Genomic DNA, 13,534 nt, shown 5'->3' with positions numbered 1-13,534 from the left:
TGAAGCCTACAGGCTAGTGGGGCATCTTGGTGAGGTAACTGTTAAGAATGTCCCACAGGCCGGGCGCGGTGGCTCAAGCCTGTAATCCCAGCACTTTGGGAGGCTGAGGCGGGTGGATCACGAGGTCAAGAGATCGAGACCATCCTGATCAGCACGGTGAAACCCCATCTCTACTAAAAATGCAAAAAATTAGCTGGGCATGGTGGCGCGTGCCTGTAATCCCAGCTACTCAGGAGGCTGAGGCAGGAGAATTGCCTGAACCCAGGAGGCGGAGGTTGCAGTGAGTCGAGATCGTGCCATTGCACTCCAGCCTGGGTAACAAGAGCGAAACTCCGTCCCAAAAAAAAAAAAAAAAAAAAGAATGTCCCACATATTTAGCATACCTGGCAACTGCCCTCTACATGACAGTAGCCTCCGACTCACTCATTCTGATTATCAAAAGTGCCCACTTCCTCATTTACAAATACCCTTAAAGAAGTAGTCCTGTTCCGTTTGCGTGGAAAACTTTTTAAATGGTTTTGATTTTTTTTTTTTTTAATTTAAGTACATTCTGGATCTGGATGACCCAGTACTGACGTGGGATTTCAGGGCCCACTTGGGTTCTTGTATTGACACTTGAATTCGCCCCAAATGATTTTATACATCCCTGGCATTTTACTTCCAAAGTCAGCATCTTGACTTGGGATCTTGGAAGCCCAGTTTTGCAGATTAATGAAGTTTGAGAAACAGTGCTCTGTCCAGGGCCTCGCCACATAGAGTAGGTTTTTCATAGCACAAGCATACTGTGCAAGGCCACCTTGATGAATTCATGCAAAGTCTCTACCTGTTCACCATGGCTTCTACTCTTGGGGCTGTACTTGCCCAGGAAGATTCTTTTGTCTAATTCTCACAAAAGTATTATATGGGTTAACATTAGCCTTGGGCACACGGTGTTCCCAGATTAACTGTTCTAAAATGTAGCTAATTCTCCTGTTTGATTGTTCCTTGTTGTCATCCGAATTAAGACCAGAATTCTCACCATAAGCATGTTGTTCTGACCTTAGCTCCACCTCCATCTCTACTCGTATTTTGCACTTCAGCCAAGCCGAAGTGTACTTTCTGGTCTCTGTGTTCCTAGGCATGGTCCTCTCACCATCAGGAACTTGGTATCTTCACTCAACTCCACTAACCATGGTATTGGAGCTCCTAAGCCCTACCTAGCATACATTACGTTCCATGAGGTATATCCATGCTTCTCCCCATCCCCACATCTGATGTTATCTCTCCTGGGAGGTAGCATGATGTGGTTAGAGGAGCATACGTGTTGGAGCCAAAAATGTCTGAGTTTGACCCTCCAAACTGAGCCCTTTTCCTTCATCTATAAAGTACAAAAACAAAAGAAACAAAAGCCCAACTCTGCATTTGCAGATCTGTTTTGAGGATTCAGTGTTTGATTTAGTGCCCGTCCCAGGAAAGGCTCTCCACCACTAAGGATTTCCTTCCACTTCTTGCTTTGAATCCCATTATATCTACTTTTAGGGACTCTCTACTTTAGTGGGCCTTCCTGCACTCTGCTTTTATACCTTTTGGAATTTTTGTCATCTTACACACTGGTCTTAAGCACAAAGGCTGCACCTTTTTTTCCTCCTAATATTCCTACAGTTTTACATGTAGTAAGTACTTAGAAGCATCTGATGAACTAAATTGGATTACTGATCTTCTCAGACCTTCCCAGGCCTCTTAGATTAGTAGACTCCTTACTAGTCTGTCCATAGCATGAGGTGAAGAGAGCTGAGAGAAGGAGTGAGAGGAGAGGACATTGACCTGTTTGGGTAAACTATGGAATATTTCCCAAAGTTGGTAACTTCAGTATGGAGAGAAATACTCAATTGGAAAAGCCTGTGGAGCTGCTTATGTTACTCCTAAAATATTTTCCCTTTATAGCTTGTTTTTGTACATTTCTAAAGTAATGATGGGTGGTTGTATTTCTATGTTTGTTTTTACTTATTTTATTTTATTTTTAGACAGGATCTCACTCTGTTGCCAGGCTGGAGTGCAGTGGCAACATCTCGGCTCACTGCAATCTCCACCTCCTGGGTTCAAGCAATTCTCCTGCCTCAGCCCCCCAAGTAGCTGGGATTACAGGCACATACCACTGCACCCGACTGATTTTTGTATTTCTAGTAGAGACAGGGTTTCACCGTGTTGGCCAGGATGATCTCGACCTCTTGACCTCGTCATCCACCCGCCTCGGCCTCCCCATCCACCTGCCTCGGCCTCCCAAAGTCGTGGGATTATGGGTGTGAGCCACCCTGCCCGGCCTCTCTGTTTTATTTTTAACTTTCCCATTTCACTCCTATTGGGTCAGCATTTAGATGTTAAGTATATGGGATGCCCGTAAGGACTTTGCGCTTTTAGAATAGTCTCCGTCTATGAGGGGCACTAAACAGTGCACGTTGCCACTTATCCATATTGTTATTGTGGTCGCTAGTGTATTTCACATCTGCACTTGGCAGAGGCCTCATTCAGCTACAGACAATTAATTGTTACCACCATTTTCTGTTTTGAATGATGTTTTCTTTCAAGCTACGCTCCATGGAAGATGCTGTGTGCCAACTTGAAGCATCCAGAATTTTGAAAAAGTTTGTCACAACCAAAAAAAAGCAGTTTTAGACTTCATTTTAACCTCTGCCATTACCAGATCCCTGGAGACTATTCAGAAGTCAAACTGCAGAGTGACTCATTACACACAGAGGATTGTTCTTCATTGCCCTGGTGTAAAGACACAAAAGCACACTAAACTATGTAGTTTCATTACTTTTGGCTAGAATAGTTCATGTTGGCCTGTGATTGTAATATTGTTTCTGTGGAAATTGGAGAGTGGGAAAATTGATTATTGAGAAGTAAAAGTTTTCTTAATGTATCAGTACGACTAAGTTTTTCCCTGAAATGTCCCCAGACAATAAAAAAGTAATTGGAGTGGTTGAATAAACCGTATCATCCAGAGGGCTGTGCATAGTGAGGAGGGCCGTGGGTCATAAATGACGGGTGAGAGGACCATTTTTAATTTTAATTTTTTTTTATGGAGACGAGGTGTCTCTATGTTGCCCAAGCTGGTCTCAAACTCCTGTGCTCAAGCCGTCCTCTCACTCAGCTTCCCATATTGCTAGGATTACAGGTGTGAGCCACCACACCAGGCCTGAGAGATTTTTGAGTATTGGCTAGGAGCCTTTGGAGAAATGGGCAGCTGAAAAGGAATTTCAGTATATCCTGGTCAAAACCATGTGCCATCTCTTCAGGACAACATACAGTAAAGATTGTGTTACTCAGCAAGGTTTCTGGAACTGCATTTGCATGTTATCTGATACCTCAGTGGCATATCTGGCCTCAAGGTGGCTCAGCTATATAAGAGTTAGAGTGGAAAAGGTCTTTTAAAACTTAGATTTTTTTAAGGAACATGAGAAATAATGACTTCTCTTGATGATAGAAAGATTGAGAGCCATGGTAACTGAATTTTTTCCTGTAACAAGCATCTGAAGACTGAGCAGAACCAAGACATACAAAGGGGAGAACAATTAGTAACTGGGGAAAAGTAATTTCACAGACTTGACAGCTTCTAGCTTTGCTTGAATTAGGTACAAGTTTAGATTTTGAAGAGCTTTCATTAAACAGAATTTGTTTATAAAAATACTTTAAGAAAACACCATTAGTACAAGTAAGCTTGGTGTATGTTGACAGAGCTACACAAGACAATTCTATTTGCCTTTCTACTCTTTAACTGCATAACAACTACATTTGACCATATGTCATGTTTGAGAAATATAGCATGAACAAAGAATGAATGTCTCTGATTAACATCAAGATATTTTTCTCTTCCACAGTTATGCAAACACACTACTCTCTGTTAAACTAGAAGTTTTATCCCAAGGGCAAGATAACTTAAGCTGGAACGAAATTCAGAATTGTATTGATATGGTTAATGCTCAAATTCAAGAAGAAAATGACCGTAAGTATAAGACAGTTTACTTCTCTAGCATAGTGGGAGAAGACAGTATCTGGACAACTTAGTTTTCTAGATTAAAACTTTAAGTTTTTGCTCAGGAACTCTGTGAGAGCACACTCCGCTAATATGCATACCTTTGTTTATATATAGATTTTATGCCTATTCTACTTTACCAATATGTTATAAACATTACAAAGTGTATACAAGAATACATAATTGAGTAAAAATACACAAGTAGAAGGCCTGGTATTTTCTGGTTATTTGTACTTCAGAGACAGCTCAATAACTTTTTTTTTTTTGAGATGGAATCTCGCTCTGTCACTCAGGCTGGAGTACAGTGGCGCAATCTCGGCTCACTGCAACCTCCACCTTCTGGGTTCAAGCAGTTCTCCTGCCTCAACCTCTTGAGTAGCTGGGATTACAGGAATGCACCACCACACCTGGCTAATTTTTGTATTTTTAGTAGAGATGAGGTTTCACCATGTTGGTCAGGCTGGTCTAAAACTCCTGACCTCGTGATCCGCCCGCCTGGGCCTCCCAAAGTGCTGGGATTACAAGCATGAGCCACCGCACCTGCCAATAACTCATATTTTTAAGCACCCAATTTTATTTTGACCTTTTATTTGAGCATCTTTTTTTCTGAATTATGACATGATTTTCTGCCCCACAAATGGAGAAGTTGGAAGACAATCTAGCTGTTGCTTAATGATCATAAAACATGGTGATTTGCTGTTTTTGAGGAAATTATGAGCTACCAGGATAAAAGCATACCAACCTCAAGATACACCCTGAAACCTGCTTTCTTGAATATCAGCTTGCTGCTTTATCATTTGCTTCTTGCTTATAAAAGTAGAATGAAGAACAAGGAGCTATGTAGCTTCTGCAATATGTACACTCACTGCTTTTCTGTAGTATGCATTGCCAAATTCAAGCTTCAGGCTGTGTTTTCCATCATGAAAACAAACCAATACCATCTTCTGTGGCTTATGAGCTTTTGACTTGTGAGCAAGAGTGGATGAGCATTGCTAAAATCATTGATCTCTCTTCCACCCTCCAGCTTTGACTTTTCTAACTCATTTGCTCTAAGCTTGAGGATAGAGTGGGCAGATACTTCTCTCACAGTTTATTATGTTTTATTCTAGTGCGTTTGGGGAAGGTCTTAGGTCTGGTCTTTTAATGCTGTATTTAACTTAGGAATACTAAGATCACTCTTGAAATAAAACATAGGACTCTGTTAATTAATTGTATTTACAAAGTTTTTTTTCTTTTTCTTTGCTATTTCCTGTGAACACTGGCCAAAAATCAAGGTCAGATTTGGTTCTTGTTTTGTAACCGTATTCTCACTTTAAGCCCCTGCTATAAAACAGGATCCAGGTGTGCTGCCCTGATATAAAGTACCACGGATGTCCCACTGTTACACGGATGCCTGGACACTTTCATTTTGTCCTTTCCAAGTTGTGCACAAGTCTAAATCTCTTTTGGGATGGCACGGCTTCCTGTGGCCTCGGCATTTCCTTTCAGTGAAGCGTTTAAAAATGTCTGCAATCAAACAGCTTGCTCACAGCCCACTTAGCTCTTTTCTGACACTTAGCTTGGGAGTTTATGGTTCTTGGCAGAGATTAGTCAAGATGCAGGCCCTAATTTGAGCAGATGTTCAACATCATCAGGCGGGGGTTGGGGGACCACCACTGCTCCTAGTGTCCTGCAACAGAGCTCAGTCCCCCACGCTTCTTTCTCCACAACTTCCGCCTTAATGCTCTGAATCTCCTTCAGCGGTGGTTTGGTTGCTATGGCAACTGCCACCCAAGAAGTAGGATTCCTTTCTTTTGGTAGGCAAAACAAAGACTCATTTCCCATCTTTGCTTTCTAACTTTTTTCCCAATTCTTGGCAATACCCATGCTTCAGTTCTGCTTTGGTTATTTCTCTATGTGCCGCTTACACAAATGAATGTTAGCTCTCAGTGCTGAACGATTGTAGACTTAACACTGACTAAAAGAAGGAAAATGCCATTTTTCTTCCTGGCTATCAAACAGAGCCTTTTGTTTACTAGGGGGAAGAAAAACAAGTAATATTTGTATACCTTAGAAAGAGAATAGTCTTTTGTAAGTGATATTATTTTTAAGTAAAAATCTCATTTGATTGCTGTGGCTTTTATCTATCAAGGTAACAGCACTACTGAGTTATTCACCCTAGGACATTTCACACGGCCTCACTATGATACTTCTTTTGAATATCTTGTCATAAAGGACATATGCCATAACCAGAGAAGGTATTTCAGACACTAGTATTTCCTGTCTAGAATTTGGGAACTTTAATACAGAGTAATTTATCTGTGTTTTGGTTTTGTTTTTTTCTTCTGTCAAAATGAGTATTGAGTTTGATATCATGTTTAGGCAATTGCTCAAAAATCTAAAATTTCTAAAATACATCATTGTAAACAGACAGGAATGCTCAGTATAGTCATTATGTCGTCTGAGGAGCTGAGGATTTTTCATGGACGTTTTGAAGGTACATTACTCTTGCCTCCCCACCTTACTCCTGTTACATGCTCTGAGGTCTAATTCCATGTCCGCATTGTGATGTAGGTGAGGTAAGCAGCTACGGAAAATGAGAAATATAGAAGGTGAATTTAATGGAGAAGCTAGCTGCTAAATGCATTTCCTCAGGCTCTGTGGATTTCTTACTGAAAAGTTTACTTTTCCCAGTAGAGCCATAGAGGAGCATTATTTTAACCATATACCCTAGATTAGGAAGTTTTCTTCCTTTGAGTTTTTGCTCTTTAAATTTGGTAGGTACCATTCTTTGTAGGTTACCTCATCTGCTGCCTCAAACACATGAACTCTAAGAGAACACCCACACTCTCATGGACTAGAATGGTGTAATAATTCATTTTGATATAAAGAAGTGGACCATGGGCTGAGTGCAGCTCAGCAGTCTTTATTCGAACAGGATTTCCCTTTTATTTATAAACAGAGGAAGTGATGCACATGTTCCCAGGGGGCTTGTGGGTAGATCTTTCAGCTCCTATGATGTCATTCACTATGGCCTCAGCAGCTTGTGTTCTTAGAAACGCACCAAACAACAACTTTACCAGGTGATTTCAATCAAGTCAGCTGAAATGCACTCACTTCCAGGTGATCGGCCATTGGTTCTGTTAAGACCATTTTTGGATGGGGTGTTTTAAAGGTATTTAGAACAGCTTACCCAAGAGGGGGTGACCAGAGAGTGACACTAAATATTCCATGCACTCCAGTTTATAAATCCTACAGGGTGAAACGACAGTACCTTGTATATAGATAATACATAGACTTTCCAGAGTTCTCTCAGTGTTTACAGATAATATAACTTGCTCATTAGAGAAATAGTTTTGCTTTTTCTTCAAACATATTTTGAAACCATTTAAACTGGAGTTTTAGATGGTTTCTTTCTTCTTACAGGTAAATCTTTTCATTCTTAACAAGGTGGTGGTTATGGGCTCATCTATTCAGAAAATATTTAGCTAAATATTTTACCTTTACTTGAGTATCAAGATGGAGATACTTTTTTACAAAATGAGTGGTACTCATTCTATTTCATGGCATATCAGATTTGTGAAGTGACTGGTGATCATTTTAGATGAAATCTAATAAAAAAATAAGAAATATTAAGTCTGGCCTTAAAAAATGCTTATATTCTAAGCTTATTGCTCATTAATGCCTAGTCTCTTTAACAGTTCTGGTCCATCAGTACTAACCCAGGAAGCAAAAGCCCCTTGGCAGTGTGTGTATATATGTGTTATGTATATATGTATGTGTGTGTCTGTCTAAATGCATATGTATCTTTTTATGAATGGATGTTTATTTTTTAATAATAAGGAATTGAGAAGTAACCTCCAGATAGATCCATTTCGTTAGAATTGCAAAAACTTTTCAGGTCTCATAGTTTAACTTCCATGCTTTTCATTTGTGAATCCTATAGTCTATACATGTACATATATACATTTTTTTGAGATGGAGTCTTACTCTGTCACCCAGGCTAGAGTGCAATGGTGCAATCTTGGCTCACTGCAACCTCCACCTCCTGGATTAAAGTGATTCTCCTGCCTCAGCCTCCCAAGTAACTGGGATTACAGGTATGCACCACCATGCCTGGCTATTTTTTTTTTTTTTTTTGAGATGGAGTTTTGCTCAGTGACGCAATCTCGGCTTACTGCAACCTCCACATCCCAGATTCAAGCAATTATCTGGCCTCGAACTCCTGACCTGAAGTGATCCACCCACCTCAGCCTCCCAAAGTGCTGGGATTACAGGCATGAACCACTTTGCCTGGCTAATTTTTGTATTTTTAGTAGAGACAGAGTTTCACCATGTTGGCCAGTCTGGTCTCGAACTCCTGGCCCCAACTGATCTGCCCACATTGGCCTTTCAAAGCCCTGGGATTATAGGCGTGAGTCACTGCGCCTGGCCCCATAGTCCATGTTCTAAGATCCTTTGGTGTATTAGAGATGGTAGAAAATTAAATTAGAGGATGCACTTATTCATTCTTTGGTACATCCATGAATGTTTTACCACCTGGTATTATATAAACAATATATGAAATTAATTACCCATATTTGAACCACAAAAGTATCCCAGAACACGCCTGACTTTATTTCCATGGAGCCTACCTACATTTCCTAGCCACATGTGGCTATTTAAATTTAAATTTAAATTAATTAGAACTAAATTTAAAAATCAGTTTTTCAGTTATACTAGCCACATTTTAAGTGCTCGACAGTTACATGTGGCTAATGGCTACCATATTGAACAGCACAGGTACAGAATATTTTCATCATCATAGAAGGTTCCATTGGATAGTACATTGACCTTGAAACTTACTCTTCATTAACACTGTAGGGAATTGCTCACTTTTGAACCATCTCTGTTTTGACATCCTTTACAAAGTGGTGAAGTAGAGTTACCCAAAAAATAAAATGTTTATCTAAACCTCTCTACTTCGGTTTCTTTTCAATGTATCTCTGCATTAACTTCTTTGAGCTCTGGTATTCTGTGATTGCATCACCAAATATCTTGGCATTACTATCTAACATCTAAGTGAGGGTTACACTAGAAATCAGCATCCCTGCTCCTGCCTCTGCACAAAGTTATGCCCCCTTTTTAATAATTAGCATTATTAGCCGGCACGGTGACTCACATCTGTAATCCCAGCACTTTGGGAGGCTGAGGCAGGTGGATCACGAGGTCAAGAGATTGAAACCATCCTGGCCAGCATGGTGAAACCCCTTCTCTACAAAAAATACAAAAATTAGCTGGGCGTGGTGGTGTGCACCTGTAGTCCCAGCTACTGGGGAGGCTGAGGCAGGAGAATTGCTTGAACACAGGAGGTGGAGGTTGCAGTGAGCCGAGATAGTGCCACTGCACTCCAGCCTGGCACCTGGTGACAGAGTAAGACTCTGTCTCAAAAAAAAAAAAAAATTAGCTTTATTGAGATATAATTTATATAACATAAAATTCACCCTTTTAAACTGTATAGTTCAGTGATTTTTATCTATTCAAAAAGGTGTACAACCATCACCAAAATATTCTAAACTCAGCACATTTTCATTAGTCCAAAAGAAATTACATTCCCATTAGCAGTCACTCCCTCTCCCCCTCCTCCCATGCCCTAGCTACCCCTAATGTACTTTGTTTCAATGGATTTGCCTATTCCAGATATTTCATATAAATGAAATTCAATAATATGTGGTCTTCTGTGTTTGGCTTTTTTTTTTTTTTTTTTTTTTTTTTGAGACGGAGTTTCACTCATGTTACCCAGGTTGGAGTGCAATGGCGCGATCTCGGCTCACTGCAACCTCCGCCTCCTGGGTTCAGGCAATTCTCCCGCCTCAGCCTCCTGAGTAGCTGGGATTACAGGCACGCGCCACCATGCCCAGCTAATTTTTTGTAGTTTTAGTAGAGACGGGGTTTCACCATGTTGACCAGGATGGTCTCGATCTCTTGACCTCGTGATCCACCCGCCTCTGCCTCCCAAAGTGCTGGGATTACAGGCTTGAGCCACCGCGCCCGGCTGGCTTTTTTTACTTAATGTTTTCAAGGTTCTTCCCCATGTGTCACACATTGATACACTTCGGATTCCTTTCTAGGTCAGAGAATATTTCAGTCTATGGATTTACTTTTTATTTATCCAGTAATCAGTTGAACATGAGAAGAATTGCTGGATTCACATAACTTACATTCAAATTATTAAACATAATTATATGCTTAATATTTTAAGGTACTATCAAACCATTTTCCAAGGTGATTACATCAGTTTCATTGCCACCAGCAGTGTATGAGGTTTCAATTTCTCTACATTCTGACCAACACTGTTACTGTGTTTTTTATTGCAGCCATCCTAGTGGGTGTGAAGTGGTGTCATATTGTGGTTTGGATTTGCATTTTTCTAGTGACTAATGATTTTGAGCACCTTTTCATGTGTTTATTTTCCCTTCATACATCTTCTTTAAAGAAATGTCTATTCAAGTCTTTTGCCAATTTTAAATTGGGTTATTTATCTTGTTGAGTTGTAACAGTTCTTTATATATTTATATACATGTCCTTTTATTAGATATAGAATTTGCAAATATTTTCTTTCATTTCTTAAGCTGTCTTTTCCCTTTTTTTTATGGTGTCCTAGGAGCACAAAAAGTTTCGACAAAATCCCATTTCAACAAAGTCCCACTTACATTTTTGCTGTTTTTTTTTATGCTTTGGGCAGCACAGCTTAAAAATAATTATGTAACCCAAGGTCACAAAGATTTACTCCTAAGTTTTCTTCTAAAAGATATATGGTTTTAGCTTTTACATTTAGGTCTGTGATCCATTTTAGGTTAATTTTTGGTGTAGTGTGAAATAGGAGTTGAACTTTATTCATGTGGATGTCCGCTCCTCCTGGCCCCATTTGTTATAAAGACTGTTATACTTTACCCGTTGAATTGCCTTGACACTCTTGTCAGAAATCAATTGACCATAAATGTAAGGGTTTTATTCCACACTCTCAATTTCTATTCCATTGATCTATATGTTTATCCTTTGTATTGATCACTGTAGCCTTTTTAGTAAGTTTTGAAAATGGGAAAAGTCCTTAACTTTGTTCTTTCTTCAAGATCGGATTATTGGTTATTCTTGGTTTCTTGCATTTCCATATGAGATTTAGAGTCAGCTTGTCCATTTCTGTTTTTAAAAAACAGCAGCTGGGACTGGACATGGTGGCTCACACCTGTAATCCAGCATCGTGGGAGGCTGAGATGGGTGGATCACTTGAGGCCAGGAGTTTGAGACCAGCCTGGCCAATATGATGAAGGCCTGACTCTACTAAAAATACAAAAATTACCCATGGCTGGTACAGTGGCTCATGCCTGTAATTCCAGTACTTAGGGAGGCTGAAGTGGGTGGATCACCTGAGGTCGGGAGTTTGAGACCAGCCTGGCCAACATGGTGAAACCCTGTCTCTACTAAAAGTACAAAAATTAACCAAGTATGGTGGTGGGCACCTGTAATCCCAGCTACTCAGGAAGCTGATCCTGGAGAATCACTTGAACCTGGGAGGCAGAGATTGCAGTGAGCCAAGATCGTGCCATTGTACTCCAACGTGGGCAACGAGAGTGAAACTTCATCTCAAAAAAGAAAAAAAATTAGCTGGCCATGGTGTCACGGCCTGTAGTCCCAGCTACTCAGGAGGCTAAGGCATGAGAATGCTTGAACACAGGAGGTGGAGGTTGCAGTGAGAGGAGTTCATGCCACTGCGCTCCAGCCTGGGGAACATAGCGAAACTCTTTCTTAAAAACAAACAAACAAAACAAGCAGCTGGGACCTCGATAGAAGTTGCATTGAATCTGTAGATCAATTTAAGGAGTATTATCATCTTAACAATATTAAATATTTCATTTCATGAATATGGGCTATCTTTTCATGTATTTGTCTTTAAGTTTTTCCCCATAGTGTTTTATAGTTTTCAGTGTACATGTCTTGTGTTTCTTTCATTAAATTATATCTAAATATTTATTCTGTTTATACTTATAATGTATTTGTAGTTGCACTCTATTATGAATTGAATGTGTTCTTAATTTTCTTTTCAGGTTGCTTATTATAAGTATATAAAAACATAATTGGTTTTGTTCCTGGATCTTGTGTCCTACAGCTTTTCTCTGCTGATTTATTAGCCTTTTGCAATAGGTGATACTGGGAAAGTTATAATGTACCGTGACTTAAAAGGGAAACTTGTTCTTCATTTTCTAGGAATGGTAGCTGTAGGGTACATCAATGAAGCTATTGATGAAGGGAATCCTTCAAGGACTTTAGAAACTTTGCTGTTACCTACTGCAAATATTAGCGATGTGGACCCAGCCCATGCCCAGCACTACCAGGATGTTTTATACCATGCTAAATCACAGAAACTCGGGGTAAGTTTTAGTATATCTGTTTCTTTTAAATTTTGCAGGCTAGGTGGCAGGGGTGGGGAAGGAGGGAGGATTTGACCCATTTACCTTAAATCTCATGAGCTTCTTGTCCCAACAATTACCCATGAATCAGAATGGAAATAATAGAGCTGTTATTTTCCTAGTACCAAACATTAGGGGGAAACTAGCTCCGGAGCTACTTAGTGCTTCAATTCTTCAACTAAAAACTCAGTTGTAGGTGAGTTCTTATTCAGAGTTCAATTCATTGGCTATTTCCTGAGTAGATACTATGCGCACAGTTCAGTCCATAGTTTCTGGTAGAGAAGATGGGGATACAGAGGGACACATAATACCATTTGACTATTCTCCGACCTTATCTTCAAAATGCTTAGAAACTGATTGAGGTAGTGGGCATTGTCACATGGAACAGTTAAGTGATAGTAAAGATAAGGGCGTGCAAAGTGTTCAAATGAGAGATACTCAGAGTGATTCATAGATGTTTGAGATTGTGGAGGACTAGAAGCCTCAGAGAAGGTGTGGCGGTAGAGCAGGAGCTGTCCTCTTGAAGAGCGGTAGCTTTTTCTGAGTACAGAGCTTACACCGCTATTATAAGGAGCCCCACAAAGACTGGCCTCTGTGATAAAGCAAGTGGGCTGAGTAGTGAGGCTGATATGATCTGTTACCTAAGAGTGGAAGTGATGCCACCTGGACCTAGCCACTTACGGCTACCGTGTCTTCAGGTGCAAACTCAACTGAAAGGGTGGTTATCTTCTCTGTCTAGGCCTTTAGAACCTAGGAACTGCCTCATTCCAAACAAGAAAAATGTCCTTGGTTAATGCAGACATTTATTGAGAACCAACTATTTGCCAGGCATGATATTAGATACTCATGTGTATCATCTCATTTAATCATCACAATAATTTATAACAGCCTTCTGAACCATTTCACTATCATTATTGCCATCTTACACATGATGAAACCAAGATTAAGTAACTTGTTGAAAGCTATCTAAGATGTGGTCAGGCACAGTAGCTTACGCCTGTAATCCCAGCACTTTGGGAGGTCAAGGCAGGTAGATCACTTCAGGCCAGGAGTTTGAGACCAGCCTGGCAAACATGGCGAAACCCCATCTCTA

At 40.2% G+C, this 13,534-nt stretch overlaps 1 protein-coding gene across 1 annotated transcript in view; it reads left to right on the top strand.

Annotated features, from left to right (window-relative positions):
• The window catches only part of IQGAP2 (IQ motif containing GTPase activating protein 2), a 307,815-nt gene that overhangs the window by 189,392 nt on the left and 104,889 nt on the right, over positions 1-13,534 (top strand). Inside the window, exons 12-13 of the mRNA XM_032277951.1 lie at positions 3,861-3,985; positions 12,239-12,402. Of these exons, the coding sequence (XP_032133842.1) occupies positions 3,861-3,985; positions 12,239-12,402 (289 nt within the window). The remainder of the gene's footprint in view (positions 1-3,860; positions 3,986-12,238; positions 12,403-13,534) is intronic.

This window comes from Sapajus apella, unplaced genomic scaffold (assembly GCF_009761245.1).
Source record: "Sapajus apella isolate SASKATOON/1434 unplaced genomic scaffold, GSC_monkey_1.0 scaffold1, whole genome shotgun sequence".
Classification (NCBI taxonomy): Eukaryota; Metazoa; Chordata; class Mammalia; order Primates; family Cebidae; genus Sapajus; species Sapajus apella.
Note: the sequence above shows the minus strand (reverse complement) of the source record. Positions and strands in the feature narration are given on the sequence as shown.